General features: G+C 41.4%; 1 protein-coding gene across 1 annotated transcript; it reads left to right on the top strand.

Annotated features, from left to right (window-relative positions):
• Positions 1 to 10,203: 10,203 nt before the first annotated feature.
• LOC119979847 lies at positions 10,204 to 11,123 on the top strand. The gene is made up of 3 exons (XM_038822473.1): positions 10,204 to 10,681; positions 10,811 to 11,004; positions 11,094 to 11,123. Exons 1-3 carry the CDS (start codon positions 10,204 to 10,206, stop codon positions 11,121 to 11,123), a joined length of 702 nt encoding a protein of 233 aa, XP_038678401.1.
• The last annotated feature ends 11,525 nt before the right edge of the window (positions 11,124 to 22,648 follow it).

Below are 22,648 nucleotides of genomic sequence, written 5' to 3'. Positions count from 1 at the left end.
TGCAACACACTTGACACAGAGGTCGCGAATTAGTGTTTCTTCTTCCTCTACCTCGGAAAAATCTTCCTCCTCTATTGATGGAGTTTCCAGTAGTGCGAGTTTGATTATGATTGTTGTTGTTGAAGAAAGGTCCTCGATTTCGATACTGGTTTCCTGGGTAGTTAATGACTGCAAAATTACATTGATTTTATACCTCTCTTTCTTAGCTTATGGCTTTGTTTTCAAGTTAAACTTGGGTGTTTTAGGTTATTTTTGTTTGCATTTCAGTTAATCGAATCCCAGACGATGAATTATGTGTTGGAAACGTGCAACGCAACGGAAGCGTATAAGGGACCTCATAGACATAAACGATAGCTAGACAAGTTTCAAAAATTTCTCATCAAATACTAATCACCATAGCACAAATCACATATCAATTAATTGCAAGAAGATTATATACCTTGAGATCTCTCTGATTTGATCTCTAATAATCAGGAACAAAGGATGGAGTCAGCGAGTTTGATACTAAGCTCAAACCTGCGGATCTTCCACCATATGCACCAATTCCCAAACTTGGATTGAGAGGGTGGTCTCTTTTCTCCAAGAACCTGAAGAACACAAACCAAAACTAGTGGAAACGATTAGAGAGTAGAGAGGCCAACTGGTGTCTCAAAACTTGTGTTTTTTTTTTTTAACAAAACACACACTATGTGTGTATTTATAGGGTTTGGCCACACCTAGGGTTTTCTCCCTAGGTGGGCCGGCCCCTAAGCCTCTCCCTCTCCTAATTCCGGTCCGTTTTGGTTTTCCTGTATCTTCTAGTATTGGGCTTCTAGGCTACAGTGGGGACCAACTAGGAAAAATAAAACATGGGCTTCCTATGAATTTAATTATCAGCCTAAACCATGGACATAATTATAATTCATAAATTATAATATATTCCACTAAAATATTATAATTGCACTCCCCGTTTTATATCAAATTAAATCTGAGCCTTTCGTTAAACTTGTTCTTAAATTCCTCACGTTAAGTTACAGATACCCGTCAATTAAATATGCCACTGACATATAATATTTAATTGACATCTTTAAATATTTCTTTGATCTCACCGCTTAACTTATTTGAATGTGTCGGATTAATTAAAATCCACCTGCAGGGTTTGACACAATCTCAAATCCTCTAAGCATTCTCAAGAGGGTATCATCAATCCATAATTGGACGTGAATTTTATTAACAGATTATTTTCCATCGTACAATTAATGCGGTGGCCCAACTCACTTGGTGTTTGTTGGCCTGTACAAAAAGACCTCACCCTTTAGTAAATCAAAGTCTCATACATTAAATGCACATGTACCAATAATTTTTAATAAATTAAAAATATGAACAATTCTATAACGTTTGTGTGAGTCTACAATTTTCCATATAGTCAGACTGGGAAAATTGACTCACCCGTAGTCCTGATCAATACACTCCAAGTGTACTGGTATAGTAAGTTCAAGCTTTACCGCTCTCCGTAACCAAGATAGGTATACTTAAATACTATACCACAGCCAAGCCGACTGTTTGTCCAATTCCGTCTTAGCCATGATCGCTTACTTATATTCGATGGGAACTTATTAATTGATCTTCCATGTGTAAGCTTAGATTCTACACACCAATTCATATACCATATAGAATAAAAGACACTGATGCCAATATGTCTCTTCTCATTTTAAATGCTAAATCTATTTTATTCAAATAAATAAATCGAGTTTGAATATTACATAAAATAATGGCCTTTCGCATACTATTCCTATCAATCTCTCACTTCTGCTCAAGGCCATGACGACGTCACGTCTCCGTACGATCTCTCGTATCAGGTGATACTTGCGTTCAATGTGTTTTCCTTTTGAATGAGCCCTTGGTTCCTTTGAATTTCTAACTGCTCAGCTATTATCACAGTAAAGTGTAATAGGCGACAGAGCTGTAGGCACCACATTCAAGTCTATAAGAAAGTTCTAGAGCCACACTGATTCTTTAGCTGCCTTAGAGGCTGCTACATATTCAGCTTCCATAGTGGAGTTAGCAATACAAGATTGCTTGACACTTCTCCAACTAATGGCTCCACCTCCCAATGTGAAAACATACCCTGTAGTTGATTTCCTGGAATATTTGTCTTACTGAAAATCTGAATCTGTATACCCAGTGGGTATATGCTCATCAAACTTGTAAACTAGCACATAATCTCTCGTTCTCCTTAGGTACTTGAGTATGTGCTTTACAGCAATCCAATGTTCCATACCTGGATTAGACTGATATTTGCTAACTAGACCAACCATATAACATATGTCCAGTCTAGTACACATCATGGCATACATGAGGCTTCCCACTACCGAAGCATATGGCATTTGACTCATTTTCTTTATCTTATCAACATCCTTAGGACACTGATTTTGAGATAAAGTGACTCCATATCTATAAGGAAGAAATCCTTTCTTGGAATCTTTCATGCCGAATCTTGCCAGGATGGTGTCAATGTAGATTCCCTGAGATAAGCCCAACATTCTTTGTTTCCGATTTCTTTGTAATTTGATCCCAAGAATGTGGCCGGCTTCTCCCAAATCTTTCATTTTGAATTGACTACTCAACCAGACTTTAACAGTAGATAATATATGTCACTCCCCTCTCTCCTAAGGCATACCGAAGTGTACCTAAACCCATAAGAACGTGACCGACAGGGGACCCCATCCCCCGAACCAACCCTTAATCCAATATACCTAAATCAATATATAACATATATAAAATAGTAACAATTCCTGAAATATAACATGGGCATAGTCTCTCCAGAATACCACATATATACACCTATCGAAAACATCGGAGTATCTATACAACAGTGAAAATAAGAAGACTTATCTACCCGAGATCAGACTGAGTAAATAAGTAACATATATACAAATACAAAACCCAAAATCCTCAAAACTTGCTAAAGAAACAACTCGAGGCTACACACCAGCTCATGCGTCCCGCTGCTGACCAGCATCACCTAAATCCAACTCACCTGAAAGGGAAACAAGAAGAGGGGTGAGCCAAGAAGCTCAGTAGGGCATAGAAAGGGAACACCGATATAAAAAAAAAAGAAATCCAGGAATATGACGCTTAACATGCAGCACAATAAATATACAATCATTGGCAATTCAACCAAGTAATATGGTAGCCGATAATGCTATACAACACCGTAACCATAAACACCAGTCTCTGGTAATCCATAATCCACCCCTGGACCTACCCTAATCCCCGTAGAGTGTCTCCCAGTCCAGGTCCACACTGAAACTGGATGAGGATCGGATATCCCGATAGCATAGCCTACACCAGAGAGCGTCCCCTATGATGCACCTCACCACAGACGTTCTACAGAAACGTACCCAGTTTAACGTATAATCTATCATAATCCAATATATTGGGCTCCTATATGGGCCCCACAATGTACCTCAACCACCTCCAATCACCGCACTCCCAAAGACGTACCAACAATGATAATCAACATAAAATACGTATAAATCATACAAACAGGTCGTATTTCCACCCCCGAAAACCGACATAACCATAATATAATAAGAATCAGTGAAACCGGAACTCCAGAATCACATGCAAGATACATAGAAAACCCCTACCTGAAAATCGGAAACCGAATACCACGCACGCGTCCACAATAAATCCCTAACTCTGAAAGTCAACCTGCTTCAAATCTCAACCGGGATCACCGTCTATATCGAAAAACACATTATACGAAAATATAGTTAAAATACGTTCGGTCAACTACGGTCAACGGCCAACGGGCAAACCAGATTGGGTCAAAACCGGGTCAAATGGATCAAAACCGGGTCAAATGGGTCAAAACTGGGTCAAATGGGTTAAACCTGGTCAAACCAGGTGAAATGGGTCAAAATCGGGTTAAACCGGGTCAAATGGGTGAAATCGGGTTAAACCGGGTCAAACTGGGTTGAACCGGTCAACACATCAGTCAACCAAGTCAACTCGGCCTGACTCGGTCAACTCGGCCAAAACCCATTCAACGTCACCGCCGGCGATCCGGCTACCCAAACCTGCCAAATCTTATATCAAATTGAAGAGCTCGATGAAATGAACTCATAGGTACCTGAATCAAGCCAAACCGTCGCAGGAATCGGGCGGATCGACCAAAGAAAGTTCACGGTGGCCGGAACTTCAATCTCAGATTTCTCCCAAACCAGAGCTCCAATCGACGTGATTCAAGTTGGGTTACACTCGTCTCGTCCTTACGCTTCTTTTGATACCAGCCTTGACCGTCACCGTCGCCGGAATCATGAAATTGCAGGTTAACCCGTTTTAGAGAGAGAAAGAGGGGAGAGAGAGAGAATCGTGAGAGAAGAGGGTTTTTTTTATTTTTTTTTATTTTCTTTAATTTTTCTTTTATACAATATTTTACTTTCAAAAACACCCATCTTTCAAAAACACCCCTAACTAAAATGTTCAAATTAACTTCAAAAATTTATAATAAATCCAATTTAAATCCGAATCGAGTAATTCTTGCGCCAATAATTTTCTTTTTAAATCCCCCATTTATTAAAAATATTTTCATAGTTTTATCTTGATTTAATTATTCTCCCTAAATCCCGATTCACGATTACTGAGGTTCACTCCAACTCGATCAACGTGTCAAAATACCATAAACAGTGTATAATCGGGTCAAGATATTACATCCTCCCCCCTTAAGAAAATAATTTCGTCCCCGAAATTAAAATCGTACCTAGGTAGTGAATAACTCCAGAAATCTAGCTCGCATGTCAGACTCCAACTCACAGGTCGCCTCCTCAGCACCATAGTGCTGCCATATCACCTTGACTAGGGGTATGGTTTTTGATCGTAGCTGCCTCTCCTGTCTATCCGCAATCTTAATAGGACGTGTCTTAAAAGTAGCGTCCTCACCAATCTCCTAGGTAGACCAATCTAATATATGAGAAGGGTCCCTATGGTATCTCCGTAACATAGACACATGAAACACACCATGTACCCCTGACAACTGTGGGGGTAAAGCTAATCGATAAGCTACTGTCCCCACTCTCTCCAAAATCTCAAATGGTCCTATAAACCTCGGAGCTAACTTCCCCGCTCTCCCAAATCTCTGTACCCCTCGCTTCGGACTAACCCGCAGAAACATGAGATCCCCCACCTGAAACTCTAGAGGTCTACGTCTCCTATCCGCGTAACTCTTCTGACGTGACTGAGCTGTCAGAAGTCGCAGCCGGATCACTGTCACTACCTCAATAGTCTGCTGCACCATCTCTGGACCTAATAATGCCTCATATGGTGCTATCTGTATATTGCTCTGGTAGCTATTATTATACACAAACTCCACCAAAGGAATATGAGTCTCCCAATCTCCTCAGAAGTCTACCATACAAGTCTGAAGCATATCCTCCAGAATCTGAATGGTACGCTCACTCTGCCCATCAGTCTGAGGATGAAAAGCTGTACCGAAGTTCAGTTTAGTTCCTAGAACATCCTAAAAACTGCCCCAAAACTGTGAAGTAAATCTGGGATCCCGATCAGACACAATACTCAATGGTACGCCATGCTGTCGGACTATCTCTCGTACATACAACCTGGTCAACGACTCTATCGAATCTGTCTGTCGAATAGGCATATAATGAGCTGTCTTTGTCAACCGATCAACAACCACCCAAACCGCATCATGCCTCCGTAGAGTCATAGGTAAACCCATCACAAAATCCATAGTAAGATGCTCCCACTTCCACTCAAGTAATGGAAGCGGCTGTAACAATCCTACGGGTAGTTGATGCTCTGCCTTTACCTGCTGACAGGTAAGACATCGAGTCACGGTCTGTGCAACATCTCTCTTCATGCTACCCCACCAATATTGTCTTCGTAAATCTCAATACATCTTAGTAGCACCAGGATGCATCGCAAATTGTGAATGGTGTGCCTCTCGAAGTATCTCCTCCCGTAACTCGGTATCCTTTGGGACCACTAACCGACCCCGGAATCTAACTCCACCATCGGTGCCTCTGACCCATCCCTCAATATCCTCAACGTCATCAAATAGTGTATCCCCCAACTGTGCATCCAACACCTGCTGTACAAGTGTCGGACGAGCAATCAAACTCCGTAAACTCAATGAGTCTCCACACTCCTCCATATCCAGTCGATACTGACTATGCGTATCCACTAACTCAAATTCACGGATAGCCAACCGAGCTACAACCAATCTCCTACTCAAGGCATCAGCCACCACATTGGCCTTGCCTGGATGATACTGTAAAGTAAAATCAAAGTCCCCAAGGTACTCCATCCATCTACGCTGTCTCTGGTTCAGATCTCTCTGAGTAAACAAATACCGGAGACTCCTATGATCTGAGAATACCTCGAATCTCTCCTCATAAAGATAATATCTCCACTGCTTTAATGCGAACACAACAGCAGCTAAATCCAAATCGTGCGCAAGATAATTCCTCTCGTGTGGCTTCAATAAACGTGAAGCATACTCAACCACCCTGTCCTGCTGCATCAGCACACAACCCAATCCAACTTCTGAAGCATCACAATATACCTAATAGTCAATATCTCTGTCTAGTATCACCAACACTGGTGGTGACGTGAGTCGAGTCTTTAACTCCAGAAAAGCTTGCTCACACTCGTCTGACCATACAAACGGAGTATCCTTTCGGGTCAACTGCGTCATCTGTGCTGCAAGCCGCGAGAACCCCTTGATAAAACGCCTATAGTACCCTGCTAACCCTAAGAAACTATGAATTTCTCCTACATTCTTCGGTCTCCTCTATGCTATCATTGCCTCCACCTTAGCTGGATCCATTGCTATCCCTTCCTGGGATATCACATGCCCTAAAAATTTCATTTGAGTCACCCAAAATTCACATTTGCTCAACTTGGCATATAATCTATGCTCCCTGAGCGTCTGCAGCACAATCCCCAAATGTCTAACATGCTCCTCATTAGTGGCTGAATAAATCAATATGTTATCAATGAACACAATCACAAACTGATCCAGATATGGCCTAAATACCCTATGCATCAAATCCATAAACGCTGCAGGTGCATTGGTTAGCCTAAATGGCATATCCTTCTCCCGGATCCTCAGCTGGTGATATCCCGACCTGAGATCAATCTTGGAGTAATAGTGGCTACCCCTCAATTGATCAAACAGATCATTAATCCTCGACAATGGATATTTATTCTTCACTGTCACCCGATTCAACTGTCGGTAATCCACACATATCCGCATCGTACCATCCTTCTTTTTCACAAACAGAACAGGTGCTCCCCAAGGTGAAGTGCTCGGTCTAATAAAACCCAACTTCTGTAAACCTGTCAACTGAGCATCTAACTCCTTCAGCTCTGCTGGTGCCATCCTGTACGGTGGTATAGAAATAGGATCTGTTCCCGGATACAACTCAATCACAAAGTCAATCTCCCTCTGCGGTGGCAACCCCGATAAATCATTAGGAAAAACATTCATATAGTACTCCACCACAGGTATAGGAGTCAAAGACTCCTCCCTAGACTCTGAGGTAATCAAACCTGCTACAATACAATCGGTGTACTGAGGATTATCTAAAAAATGTGGACACGGAAGAAGTCTCGTCCCACGAAATCTAACCCTCCCCGCAGGTGTGGCCAGTGTAATCCTCCTCTCAGCACACTCTATAATTGCCTCATACTCAGTCAACCAATCCAATCCGAGAATAACATCAAAATCAATAAAATGGCATCACAAACAAATCTACTCTAAACTCATGGTTTGCAAAACTAAATACACAATGCCTACAGATACTACTAATCATGGTACCTGATCCTAGGGGCGAATCAACTATAAATCTCCTCGCCGCTCCTGCAATCCGTAAACCCAATGCCTCAACAAATGATGCAGAAATAAATGAATGCGTAGCACCAGTATCAGACAAAACACGTAGCCAAGAACTGAATAAGAGAAACCTACCTCCCAAATGATCTCGCTCTGCTGGTACTGCATAAGGCCCGAGTGCATACACTCCACCTCTCTGGACCTGCTGCTGCTGCTGAGTTAATGGTCTACCACGTCCTACAGGACCTCTCGGGGCTGGAATCGGTACTGGTGCTAGTGCTGGTGCTGGAATTGGAGCTAGAGTTGGAGCTCTCTGACCCCGAGGTGCTGACGGAGCAGGTCCTCCACCCCGGGGGCAATCTCTCCGAGTATGTCCTGGCAAGCCACACTGAAAACATAACGGGTTGTTTGCCATAGGACAATCCCAACGCATATGACCCACATGACCACATGCATAGCAATGTTGGGGCTGCTGATCCCGTCTCAGAGCCTGACCCTACTGATCCAATCTCTGCCTCTGCTGACCCTGTCTCTGCCCCTGCTGACCCAGTCTAGGACCCTACTGTCCCTGCCTAGGTGCCCGATAACTTTGTCTCTGACTCTGAGAACTCTGCCCCTGACTCTGCTGCTGCACACGGCTATCAGTCCTCTGTCTGCGCTGACTACTCTCACCAGTAGTAGATGTAGAACTCTCAAGCTTCTTCTTATGAATCTCCCAATAATCCTTAATCTCCACTAAAGTCCTCTCAACTCCGAGTGCCTTATCAATACACTCACGATAGGTGGTGATAGTCTGAGCCGCCAGGTGAGGTGAAATCTTTGGAGACAATCCTCTCCGAAATCTCAGTAACTTCTTTTCCTCAGTGGAAATATACTCCTCCCCCTATCTCCCTAACTTCTCAAAGTGAGCCTGATACTGAGTCACTGTCATGTCCGGGGACTGAATCAACTCAAGGAACTCCTTAGCTTTAGCTACACGCACTGTCTGTGGTACATACTGTGCCAGAAAAACTATCTTAAACTCCGCCCATGGCATACCCTCTCTACCCCGAATAACTGTCATCACCTCCCACCATGGTACATACTGTGCCAGAAAAACTGTCTTAAACTCCGCCCATGGCATACCCTCTCTGCCCCGATTAACTGTCATCACCTCCCATTATGTAAAAGCATCCCCCTCTAAAAACTATGCAGCCAATAAATATTTATATAGTACCAAAGGTAATGTATTCCGGGTCGGGGCGTTACATTTTGGTATCGGAGCCAGGTTACGAAATATAGGATCTGTGTATGGGTCTAGAGAAGTGTAAATAGTATGTTAGTGAGTCTCCAGGCCATGTCACGACCTCCACTGATTCGGTATGTATTCTTCTCCATAAACTCTTATTGGAGTTTGTTGTTGAATTGCATTATCTGTGGTGATGCAGATGGATACCCGCAGGACGACTCGATCTTCTCGTACTGCGGAGGCCCCTAGTGTCGAGGGCAGGCGAGGGAGACCGAGAGGCCGAGTTAAGGGCCGGGGTGGTAGGACAACACGTACTACTAGGCGTACTTCCAGTACGCAGGAGTCAGTACCTGATTCGGATATAGGGGCACGGGAGAAGGGGATTGTACAGGATGAGCCACATACAGGGAGTGGTCAACATGCGAGGACCACGGTTGTTCCACCAGGACAGGTGCGGGAGACCCTAGGAGTGCAGGTGACCCTTCCTACTGTTGAGGAGCCACCAGCATCCATGAGGGACATTGTGGAGATAGTGAGGTCCCTAGCTCAGGTAGTACAGACTCAGATGGTTAGGGCACCGGTGGACCGCATTGAGGGGCAGATTTCAGGAGTTGATATTGGGGATAGAGATGTATCGAGACCTGGATGAGAGTTATATGAGATGGAGCAGCTGCGTAAGACAAATCCCCCGGAGTTTTCTGGAAAGGGGGAGGGATTTGAAGCTGGGGAGTGGTTACGTCAGATGAGCAGGCGATTGGAGACTTTAGCTATACCGGACAATAGGAGGATGATGTTGATCTCACATTATTTGAGGGGGGCAGCTTTTGAGTGGTGGGATTCCTTGGATCAAAGGAAGAATGATTTGACTTGGGTGTCCTTTGAGTTACTATTCACGTAGCGGTTCGTGCCACGGTCTTTCCAGGTGGATAAGGCCAAACAGTATCTTGATTTAGTGTAGACACCCGAGATGATAGTGTCACAATATACCAAGAAGTATGAGGAGTTGTACAAGTATGGGAAGAAGTATGCTCCAGATGATGAGAGCAAAGCTGAGAAATACCGAGATGGTCTACTTCCGAGCATTGGCAGAATGGTGATTGCTTCTAGGGTGTGAACTTATGATGAGACGGTGGATATGGCACTAGAGTTAGAGCGAGGAGAGCGCAACTTCCGCCAATATTGGGATGTGCAGAAGGGTCGCAAAGCTTCAACAATTAGTGGTAGTGGAGGAGGTAGTCAGAAGAAACCAAGGACTGAGTTTCAAGGCTTAAGGGGCCAGAAGGTTGATCAAGGCAAAGGTTCGGGGCCAAGGGATGGTAAGATTGTGTGTTTCAAGTGCGGCAAAGAGGGCCATAAGAAGAGTCAGTGCCCTATCATGGGAGTCAGGTGTTATGGGTGTGGTATGGTTGGGCATAGGAAATATGAGTGCCCACGAGGTGGCAGAGCTTCAGAGCAGTCACAGGCACCAGGTTTGCCACCACCAGCTCTTCCTTCTACTGTTCCGTCAGGAGGAAGGGGGCGGGGTGGGGCTAAGCAGCAGACAGCATTGACTCATGGAAGAGCATATGCATTAGGACACCATGAAACATCTGAGCATCCTAACTTCATTGGAGGTACCTTTCTCATTTCAAATTGTTGGGCAAAGGTGTTATTTGATTCAGGAGCTACGACATCATTCATTTCTACATCCCTTACTCATGCATTGAGTTTGAAAATCTCTCCAATGAGGCGAATGTTTACAGTGGACACTCCTTTTGGGCATTTCACCTCATTGGAGGGTGTAGTTATTGATTGTGTGTGCCGGTTTGGTAGTGAAGCTCTAAAGGCTGATTTGTATGTCTTAGACTTCAAGGATTTTGATGTAATCCTTGGAGTAGATTGGTTAACCAAACATCATGCATTGATGGACTTTTGGGAAAGGAAAGTCACTCTTAATGTATCGGAAGGAGGGGTGATACAGTTACACGGGTCGAAGGGTGTTCCATGTCCTCACTTCATGGACAACCCTTCATATCAAAATTGTAGGATCACGAGTTTGATTACGTCGGCACCTAGGAGTGATGTAGCTACTCCGACCCGTGTGGTAGAGGAGTACATGGATGTATTTCCAGATGAATTACCCGGATTACCACCGAAGAGGGAGATTGATTTTACTATTGAATTGCATCCAAATGTTAAGCCAATTTCGATTCCACCATATCGAATGGCTCCGGCCGAATTGAAGGAGTTAATGACTCAGTTGGAAGAGTTACAAGACTTGGGGTTTATTAGACCAAGTGTGTCTCCATGGGGAGCACCAGTATTGTTTGTAAAGAAGAAAGATGGCTCGTTGAGGATGTGTATAGATTATCGGCAATTGAATAAGGTTACGGTAAAGAACAAGTATCCGCTGCCACGGATAAATGATTTGTTTGATCAATTGAGAGGTGCTAAGCATTTCTCTAAGATTGATTTACGTTCGGGGTACCACCAATTGAGGATTAGAAATGAGGATATTTCAAAGACGGCATTTAGGACACGATATGGGCACTATGAGTTTTTAGTGATGCCCTTTGGGTTTACAAATGCTCCGGCGGTGTTTATGGATTTGATGCAAAGGGTCCTTCGTCCATTTTTGGATAGATTTGTGGTTGTGTTTATTGATGATATTTTGATTTATTCTCCGACGGTAGAGGAGCATGAGGAACACTTGAGGTTAGTGTTGCAAATGTTGAGGGAGAATCAATTATATGCTAAGTTGAGTAAATGTGAGTTTTGGGCTACGGATGTGAAATTCTTAGGCCATGTAATTAAGCAAGAAGGCATTGCGGTAGATGACTCTAAGGTTGAATTCGTATTGAATTGGGAGAGACCTAAGAATGTTTCGGAGATTAGGAGCTTCTTGGGATTAGCGGGGTATTATAGGAGGTTTATCCAAGACTTTTCGCGTGTTGCCGCACCTATGATGCAACTTACGCGGAAAGGTACACCATTTGTGTGGTTGGATGAGTGTGAGAAAGCCTTTAAGGAGTTAAAGGGTAGGTTGACATCCCCACCGGTATTAGTGGTTCCGGAGAGGAGTGTAGGTTACCAAGTGTATTGTGATGCTTCCGGAGTGGGGTTGGGTTGTGTGTTGATGCAAAGAGATAGGGTAGTGGAGTATGGTTCTAGATTGTTGAAGATACATGAGAAAAACTATCCGGTCCATGATTTGGAGTTGGCAGCAATTGTATTTGCCCTGAAGCAATGGAGGTATTATCTTTATGGGGAAAAATTTGAGGTATTTTCGGATCATAAGAGTCTTAAGTATCTATTCACCCAAAGAGAGTTGAATTTGCGACAAAGGAGGTGGATGGAGTATTTAGAGGACTATGACTTTAGTTTACATTATCACCCGGGTAAGGCAAATGTGGTTGCGGATGCATTGAGTAGAAAGCATAGAGTTGCTAGTTTGTTTATACATGAGTGGGGAATTGTAGAGACAATAAGTCAATTTGGTTTGGAGTTGCAAACTGTAGAGGAAAGGGTGTATTTGGGTAGTATGACTTCTAGACCAATGTTGATTAAAAAGGTGATGGATGCACTAAATGGGGACCCGATTTTTGATACATTTGAGGAGGACTCCGGATGGGTTCGGGGTGATGATGGAGGTATGAGGTTTACGGGGAGATTGATAGTACCCGATGACAAGGAGTTACAAGAGGAGATCTTGAAAGAAGCACACCATTCTCAATTCGCTACGCATCCCGGAGGCATGAAGATGTACCAAGACTTGAGAAGAAACTTTTGGTGGAGAGGCATGAAGGCTGATGTAGCTAGATTTATGGCAAGATGTTTGACATGTCAACAAGTGAAGGCGGAACACCAAAGGCCGGCAGGTTTGCTACAACCTCTACCCTGGCACAATGGAAATGGGAGATGATCACTATGGATTTTGTGACGGCGTTGCCGATGACACCTAAGCAAAAGGATACCGTTTGGGTGATAGTTGATAGATTGACCAAATCAGCTCACTTCTTACCGGTGAACAAGACGGACACTTTGGATTCATTGAGTACATTGTACGTGCAGGAGATAGTGCGACTCCACGGAGTGCCACTATCCATTGTGTCTGATCGAGACCCACGATTCACGGGGAGATTTTGGGGTAGTTTACAGGAGGCCTTAGGGACACAACTGGATTTCACTATGCCATATCACCCGCAGAGTGATGGACAAAGTGAGAGGACAATCCAGATTTTAGAGGATATGTTGCGTGCTTGTGTGGTAGATTTTGGTGGTAATTGGGAGAAGTACCTACATTTGGCAGAGTTTGTGTACAACAACTCATACCAGAGTAGCATCGAGATGGCACCATTTGAAGCACTTTATGGAAGGCCTTGTAGGTCACCATTGTGTTGGGCGGAGGTTGGAGAGAAAGTAGTATCGGGACCCGAAATGGTGAAGGAGGCGAGAGACGGAATTGAAAAGATTAGGAAAAGGCTGATCACGGCTCAAAGTAGGCAAAAGTCCTATGCGGATAAGAGGAGAAGACCATTGGAATTTGCGGTTGGGGACAAGGTATTTTTGAAGGTTAGTCCACGACGTGGCATTCAAAGGTATAGCAAGCAAGGAAAGTTGGCACCACGTTTTGTGGGTCCTTTTGAAATTCTTGAGCTAGTTGGACCGGTAGCTTATCGTTTAGCGCTTCCACCAAAATTGGCTAAAGTTCATAATGTGTTCCATGTTTCCATGTTACGAAATATATGAGCCGGATTCATCCCATGTTTTAGATTGGACTACATTAGAAGTGGAGGAAGAAGGAAGCTACAATCTTCAACCGATGAGGATTTTAGATCGAAAGGACAAGGTCACACGATCAAGTACCATACCGTTGGTAAAGGTCTTGTGGATACATCACGACACAGAAGAGGCGACTTGGGAGCTTGAGTCGAAGATGAAGGAGAAATATCCACATTTATTCACAAGCCTAGGTACGTTTTAAATTTCGGGGACGAAATTTATTTAAGGGGGAGAGGATGTAATACGCCAAACTTCTTTTTCTTTAGAAAATAAGTAGAATCATCATGTGTTGAGTATAGAGATATGTATAAAATCATTAGAAATTAATACCGAGTGATTTGGGGAGTGTACGAGGGGTTTAAAACTGAACTTTTTGGATTACAGGGGTAACCGTCCGGACAGTTTTAAAAACCGTCCGGACAGATGCAGAAGAGAACTGAACAGAGAGGTTTTTGGGCATAAGTGTCCGGACACCTCTATAGGTGTCCGGACACTTCCTAAAATCTGCAACCCGAGATTTGTTTAAAAACACCCATTTCACGATTTCTTTCAAAATACCCGACCTAAACAAACCCTAAACCCCATTTTCTCTCAAATTTCCTCCCTCCCAGCAATCTAAGATCATCAATCAAGGTAAGATTACTCTCTTTCAAGTTGTTTCAAGTTGGATTCCTAACTTCTCTCTCTAGCTTACACATTCTTAAATTTCTCTCTTTGTTCTAATCTTTCAAGGTTTGAACCCAAACTCAAACCCATGGGTTCCTACATCATTTGAGGCCTAAAGGAAGCTTAAATCCCTTCTCTCTACTTGTTTCTACAACCTTGGTAAGTTTCTTAAACCTAAATGTTAGTATCTAAAGATTTGGGGGATTTGGGATTCTGGGGTTTATGGGTTTTGTGGATTTGGGGGAAATTCTCTAAACTAGATGAAATTAGTGATATAATAGGTTGATTTAGACTTGTTTATGGTTGTATTGCTAGATCCTATTGTCGATTGGAATAGTAAGCTTGAGTAGGTGAAGTTCAAGAATTTGGGAAGTTTTGGGTAAGAAAAGGTAAGGAGTTCTTGATTTATTGAATTAATTTGTATTGGATATGTGCAATTGAAGTTGTTTTTATATTGATTGGAGGATGGGTTTACCGAATAATAGGTTGGTTGAGGTCGGGAAAGGTCAAGGTTGAGTATTGATTTACATAGCTAATTTTTGGAGTGCGAGGTAGGGAAATTCCATCCTTTGTTATTCTCTTTGAATATGTATTCCTATTGAGAACATTTATTTTTCTCCATTACTCATTATGATGCATTCTCGCCTTAATTGTGCCTAAGGGAGACTAACATCACTTTTTGATTTATTTATTATATGATTTGAATTAATTGCATACTGACCGACACCAAAGTGTGTGTGTGTACTTACCCCAAGTGTAGGGTATCGTCAAGTAATAAACCGGTGAGTCCGGTATCGATCCACGAGGAAGCAATGCAAATTTGAAGTGAATGATATGCAAATGACTAGCTAACACTAATAAACACAATGAATATCAAATAAAAACACGTAAAAGAAATGGGCCGAATGACTCGGTAGCATAAGCGATTTTGTAATCAAAGTGAGCACAAAGTGGATTTAAAACAATTAATTAAAAAAAACCTAGTCTCTAGTCCGTCCCGGTGGCTACTCGGTTCTCATACTCAAGGTATCATTGCAAACACACACAACCATACACAATGCATTGTGTGATACTATCAATCATGCATATGCAAAGAGAATTGGGATATAAGACTTCAATTCATGCATGTAGGCCATCGGGTCTCTTAATCTACGATGAACGCAAAGGGATAAGCACCTAATATTATGGATTAATGTTCCCCCTTGGGGCTCGGCTTGGCTAACACCCTAGTTTCACACTCAAAGATCAATTAACCATAACTCTCCCATGCACATTCCTAAATTAACCCAAAACTCCATCATCAATACACATAATTAATAGCTATGCAATGAAAAACTCAATTAATTAAGGAAATCATGCAATGGGTTTAACAATTCTCAATCGAACACATTAGATGCAATCCCTAGACTAAACAATCCAAGAATACAATCAAATATGTCATTCTCATAGATCCAATCACACAACTATCACGAAATTAAAAGAGAGAAATCGAAGCTACGATTCTTTGAGCATACCTTGAGTAATCGAAACCTTGCACCCACCGTTCGGGACTAGAAACTAGAAAGAGAACTTAGCCACTCATTATAATGAGAATAAACATCAATTTTATAGATGAAAACCAATGTTTACAATCAAGATCACAAGAACTAAGTAAAATCCTAGAGAGAGAAAGAGAGAGAAAAACAATGGAGGCAAGAAGTTGGAGGAGATGAATTATATGAAGGAAGACCCAATTTTAGGGTTTTCTTCTCTTTTTACAATAGAAAATACCTAACTACCCTTATAAAATCGTTTCCCATTGGTTACATACATGATTTACCCTAAGTGCCCTTGAAATTTCGGTGCAGAAAATTGCAGATTCGCCGTAGGTGTCCGAACGGGTGTCCGGACACTTCATGCGTCCATCAACTTTGAAGCCTCTGCCTCAATTTGTGAAGAAAGCGTCCGGACGGGTGTCCGGACACCTTGGGAAGTGTCCCGACACCTCACAGCAAAAAGTGCCCAAAAAGTGCTCCAACTTGCCCGAACAAGGTCCGATTCCTACAAAACCAAGGGGAAACATTTGTAAGTGTAAAATTAAGCTAAAATGCAATCAAATACATTAACTAAGTGCTAGAACATCCTAATTAAAGGACATTAGAACCTCAAAATAGAGGTCCAATCACATACCCCGCTTGTTCAATCTTCCATTGAGCATGAATTACTCTTGAACATGCATCATGTAGTAGTATATGTATATATATAGGTTGTAGGTTATCTATTGCATAACCATGTTGGACATGCATTGTAATTGCCTAGAAGATGTCAGGTATGAACCCGTATATCTCCTAGTTGTGATTGATGTGAATGTGGAATGCCGTTGGGCCGTTCAGGGTTCCTATGACTACGGGAATGCCGGTGGGCCGGATCAGGATTTCATATGTGCTTGAACACCATGTGATGATGCCGTTGGGCTGTTCAGGGTCCCAATATGTGTAGGGATGTCGGTGGGCCAAGTTAGGATCTCATATGGTGTAGTTATCTACTTGTGGTTGATGTACATGATGTTAGCTATCATATTGTTGCATTTGTGCCTTTATTTAATATTTCAGCCTTAATTATTCAATTACTCCTTATTATTCCCTACTGGGCCTTTCGCTCACCTTTTTCTTTCTCCTATTCCCTCCTCGCAGGTGAGTCTAGTGCCGGTACCAGGGTCGCGGATCAGGAGGAGGGTGCGTGACATGGATGGACCTCTGGAGGGTGATAGGATTAAATAGTTCTAAACTTGATATATGTTATTAATTTGTCGTAATTATGTTACCTTGTCGAGACATTGTGTGATGTCCCTGTTCGATGACGGGATGGACGGTAGGGAGGGTACTCCGTGTGATCGGGCCTCCCGAACCGGGTTTGTGGACTTCGAGTCCTGACGATTCTTATGTTTTCAGAATTGCTATTTGTGCTAGATATTGACTATATATGTTGTTGTGTGGAGAAATTATGTGTGACTGTTAGGTGGCCTGAGGTCCTGCTTAGATGTGAGAATTTTCTTGATGCTACGATTGCTAGGTGGCCTGAGGCCCTGCTTAGAATTGAGAATTTAAATTGGGATGTCCTTGTTAGATGGCCAGAGGCCCTGCCTAGGTTGTGAATATGTTTGTGAAATTGTTGCGTGTTACTCCAGGTTGGCATCCTCTGTATTATGGGGAGGTGCAGGCGGTCGAATTGTGTTTTTCTTTGGTGATTTGATGATTGAACCTCTGGTAGTTCAATTTATATAGTACCAAAAGTAACGTATTCCGGGTCGGGGCGTTACAATGGATCTCTTAGGTACTTATTGACTAAGATGGATGCAAAGCCTCGTCTGATTAGGTGGATCCTTTTGTTGCAAGAATTTGACTTGGAGATTCGAGATAAGAAAGGGAGAGAAAATGTTGTTGCGGACCACTTGTCACGCATAACGGATGGGGGCAATCATGAAAACGTGCCTATTGTAGAGTCATTCCCAGATGAACAACTCTTCTCAATAAGAGAAGTTGAACCATGGTATGCGGATATTGTCAATTATTTGGCTTGTGGTATTATTTGGGATGAACTAACCTTGCACGAAAGAAACAAATTCTTTGCCCCTGTTAAGCATTATTTTTGGGATGAACCTTATTTATTTAAATATTGTTTTGACCAAATCATAAGGCGTTGTGTTCTGGAAATTGAGCAAACAAGCATCCTTAAATTCAGCCATGAATTGGCGTGTGGAGGTCACTTTGGTGCAAAGAAAACAGCCCTCAAAGTTTTACAATCTGGTTTCTTTTGGCCCTCTTTATTTAAAGATGCGTTTAATTTTTGTGTTAAGTATGATAGGTGCCAACGAACAGGAACCATTGGCCGTAAGAATATGATGCCCCTCAACAATATCGTTGTAGTCGATCTTTTTGATGTATGGGGTATAGACTTCATGGGTTCGTTTCCTCCATCCTTTGGGTATAATTATATACTCGTGGCTGTGGATTATGTGTCTAAGTGAGTGGAGGCAATTTCTACCAAAACAAATGACCATAAAATTGTACTCAGTTTCTTGAGGGATATGATCTTTACACGATTTGGAATGCCTAGAGCTATCATTAGTGATGGTGGTAGCCACTTTTGCAACAAACCTTTTGAGGCATTATTGAAGAAGTACAATATTACACATAGGGTTGCAACACCCTATCATCCTCAAACTTCTGGTCAAGTAGAGATTAGTAATAGAGAAATCAAGAAGATCCTAGAGAGGACCGTGAATGCTACAAGAAAAGATTGCGCATTGAAATTGAATGATACATTGTGGGCCTACCGAACGGCATATAAAACTCCTATTGGCATGAGTCCTTATCAACTTGTCTTTGGCAAGACTTGTCACCTACCAATGGAGTTGGAACATAGAGCTTATTGGGCCATCAAGACACTTAATTTTGATCTCAAGAAAGCTGGAGATGCAAGAAAACTTCAATTGAATGAGTTGGAGGAAATTCGGAATGACACTTACTAGAATGCAAATATTTACAAGGAGAGGACTAAGCGTTACCATGACAAGACCATTCAAAGAAAAGAGTTCGTAGTAGGTATGAAAGTTTTACTTTATAATTCCCGTTTGACTCTCTTTCCCGGAAAATTAAAGTCAAGATGGACTGGCCCTTTTCGAGTACATCAAGTCTTTCCTCATGGAGGAACATCAAACACAAGACATCGACGTCTTGGCGCTGGCCGCCCCTGAATTGTCAATCCTGCCTTTCGTTTTGCCTAGACGTTAAATCAAGCGCTTATTGGGAGGCAACTCAATAAGGTCCTTTCGTTCCTTCGTCTTGTGTTATTTTATTTTTTTACTTTGATTTCATGCTGTATATGCTTATAGACATGAGGACATGTTTCAATTAGGTTTGGGGGTGTGAAGTTCATTGTCCTGCATGTGCACTATTTTCACTGCCAGTTTTCGATCAGTTGCAAGATGATTTTTGAATTGTGATCTGAATGAAAGTTGTGGGTTTTTCTGTCTATTTTCTGTCCATATAACTTGGGTCGAAATCCATTGAGTATTTTCTGAGATATGCTCCAAAAACTGAACATAGGTCAGATTTGACAAACTGCAGTCTGGAAAAAAATTTTCAAGTTACTATGTGTCGTAACACAGAGTATATATGAATTTAATTCAGTATTGTTGAAACAATGATGAAATTGTTTGGAGAATGCACATTTATATCTTATCTCTCTAAGCTAAGTCTTGACCAATTTATTCCATTAACATAAAAATAATCTCACATGCACAAAGCACATATTTGTGGGGTATGCTATTTGAGATTAACTGCAAATTTTGTTGGTGTTTAGAGATGAGTTGGGTATTGTTGAGTATGATACTTTGGCATATATAAATTGAAATAAAGAAATATGAGTGATATGCTATTTGGAAAAAAAAAAAGAAAGAAAAAAGGAAAAAAATGAAGAAAAGAATAAGTGTTTATTTTTGGTTCTCGCTACTGAGTAACCGGGCCTCTTGTTTAGTCGACAATGAGTTTCGCGTAAAAAGTTAGTGAGACTGAAATAAATACATATGTGACTAGCGAAGTTTCGTAGCCTTTTTCACTTGAGCTATTAGACCCTTAGGGGTGTTTCTACACCTAATGCCCCGAGCTAACTAGATTGGGAGCCATTGGTTGAAAGCTCGTTATATGAGTCAATTGGAAAGCTTAAGAGAGAGTAAATATATGTCGTGGTGTCATTACTTAATAATTCTGATAAATCTTCTAGCTCGCATGATTTGCGTTAAAATCAAATAAAAGTCACACATTTATGTGTAATCTTTTGAGCACAATCTAAATATTCACTTACTAATGGAATGAATGGTATTTGACTTGGTTGGAGTATCTATGATATGAATGATAGAGTTTGAAGTCTCAACGTAGTTTGTGTCAATATTATACTGATTTTATTATGCTTTTACTTGTTATCCCATGATAGTTTGGTAAATGTTTGTGGGTATCATTCTGGTAAACCCTCACGAGACTATAACTCGTTCACTAGGGACACCTAGGGGTTTAAAGGCTTGTGTCACATGCTAAGTGCCACCGCGATTCCTGCGAAAGTGAGTGAGTTTTCTTATCTTTATTTTTTCTCCTTTAAGTTTTGCTCGAGGACTAGCACAAAGTAGGTTTGGGGGTATTTGATGACTGCAAAATTACATTAATTTTATACCTCTCTTTCTTAACTTATGGCTTTGTTTTCAAGTTAAACTTGGGTGTTTTACGTTATTTTTGTTTGCATTTCAGTTAATCGAATCCTAGACGATAAATTATGTCAATGGCAATTTTGACATTGTTATTGGACATGCACATGTGAGACTTGGTAATTTCAGCAAAATCTGCCACTGTTCAGCCCAGTCCACTTGTGAAGGTCACCATAAATCCTTTGAGAAGATCTGGGTTTTGTGTCACATACCGTTGAAAAGATATGGAAGTCTAGTTTCTGAAGAACTTTACAGTTTGTGATTCTGAGTTTTGTGGACAAAGTTATGACAGTTTGAATACGGACTGCGCAGGCCAGAAAATCAGGAATCCGGGCTCATACTTAACAATATTGGTTTGAGACTTCTTGAAAGCCCAAGGACGTTTCCAGCCTTTGAAGGAAGCTAATAGAGTATCAATTTATGATTTGAATGAATCTTTGACTATTATGATTCAATATTTCAGCTGGAGGAAATCTTTATGCAAGAGGAAACTAAAGGATTCTAATTGTACTAGGATTATATTGTTTCCTTTCATACGGATGACTTTAGCCTAACCAAGGATGATATAAAAGGGGCTGGCATACACAGCAAGAGACGGAAAACCTAAGGGAGAGACTCAAGAATCACATAAGGGCAGGATATTGGAGAGCAACATCACTAGGAGAGAAGAAAGCAACAAGGTTCTTAAAAGGCAAATCCTCTTCACCAAGCTTACTTTGTAAAGGGTGTTCTTTTTCTTAAGTTCTTGATGTCGTTCTTTCTTGAATTGTTGATGTTTCTATATATTATGTGTGGCTAAACTCTTTTACTAGGGATTCGATGTAGCCTAGCATGACTATTCTATGTCTTAATTAATTCGTTGCCAATTCAAGTTTCTAGTTGTATTCATTGTGCTTCATATATCGTGTGTTGATTTAATGACTAATCACCATTATTTAGATACATGTTTGAGACAAGATTACACCACGATCAATGGGTAAACTTGATATAGCTCTTGTGAATGAATGAGATGTTGGTGAAGCACGATTCATGCATAGACACTCTTGGTTCTTGATGTTCTTCTTGCACTCAATGCATTCTTGTTTGTAATCTTGACCACAATCAATGGCTAGATAAAAATTTAAGAATAGTTGATCTTGACCACAATCAATGGCGTTTCATATTGTAGATAAGAACGAACCTTAGAAACGAGAATTGAATCTTAACCAAATAAGACATAGAATAGGATTGTTATGGTGAAATCGAAGTCCTAGTTTGCATTCTCTTGATTGAAAACACCTTGAATCTTTCTAATATTCTTGCACTTTCTCGATTTTCAAATTCACACAACTTCTCTTTAATTTTTAGAAATAATTTAGTTTTATTTTTTTTGGTTATCTTGAGACATTCTAATTGAGTAGAAATTGGAATTACTTGACAAATCTCTGTGGGATCAACCCTGCTATTGCATACCTATGCTATAATTGTATTCGTGCGCTTGCGAGTTAATTAAAATTACAACAGTAGTTACCTTAACCTCTACCCTATCCAGACTAATTGTCTGAGTTGCCCTTGCTAGCATAATTTGTAGAGACCTTACCCAAATTAATTGATGTAATGTCAGCATTAATTGCTCCAACCTTTTCTCATAACTCAGCAGTTTAGTTTGAAGCTCTATCCAACTAATGCCTTCCTTTTCTTGAATCTAGCACACCACTGGATTGTATTCCGACAAGTCCGGTCTAGTCAAAACTTGTAGGACGAGGTCGTCGAGTGGAATAGGTTTTCCTACTAGAGCAAGATTATCAGCGAGTTTCCTAGCTTCCTTCAAATCTTCGAACATCATCATTCCACCCTTATGAAGTTTTTGAAATTCTCTCTTGTAGTATGTGATAATGGATTTTGTTTTAATCCCAAGAGCACTTCGGATGGAATC

Source organism: Tripterygium wilfordii, chromosome 15 (genome assembly GCF_013401445.1).
Source record: "Tripterygium wilfordii isolate XIE 37 chromosome 15, ASM1340144v1, whole genome shotgun sequence".
Classification (NCBI taxonomy): domain Eukaryota; kingdom Viridiplantae; phylum Streptophyta; class Magnoliopsida; order Celastrales; family Celastraceae; genus Tripterygium; species Tripterygium wilfordii.
The sequence above is the reverse complement of the archived record's forward strand: the minus strand, read 5'-3'. Positions and strand labels throughout refer to the sequence as shown.

Bases quoted from the DNA above. Each gene is read 5' to 3' on its own strand.
- LOC119979847 (XM_038822473.1), top strand. From the start codon at position 10,204: ATGGCACTAGAGTTAGAGCGAGGAGAGCGCAACTTCCGCCAATATTGG. The intron at 10,682-10,810 runs GTACCTTTCTCA...GAATGTTTACAG, and splicing joins GCATCCTAACTTCATTGGAG to TGGACACTCCTTTTGGGCAT. The intron at 11,005-11,093 runs GTATCGGAAGGA...TCAAAATTGTAG, and splicing joins AAAGGAAAGTCACTCTTAAT to GATCACGAGTTTGATTACGT.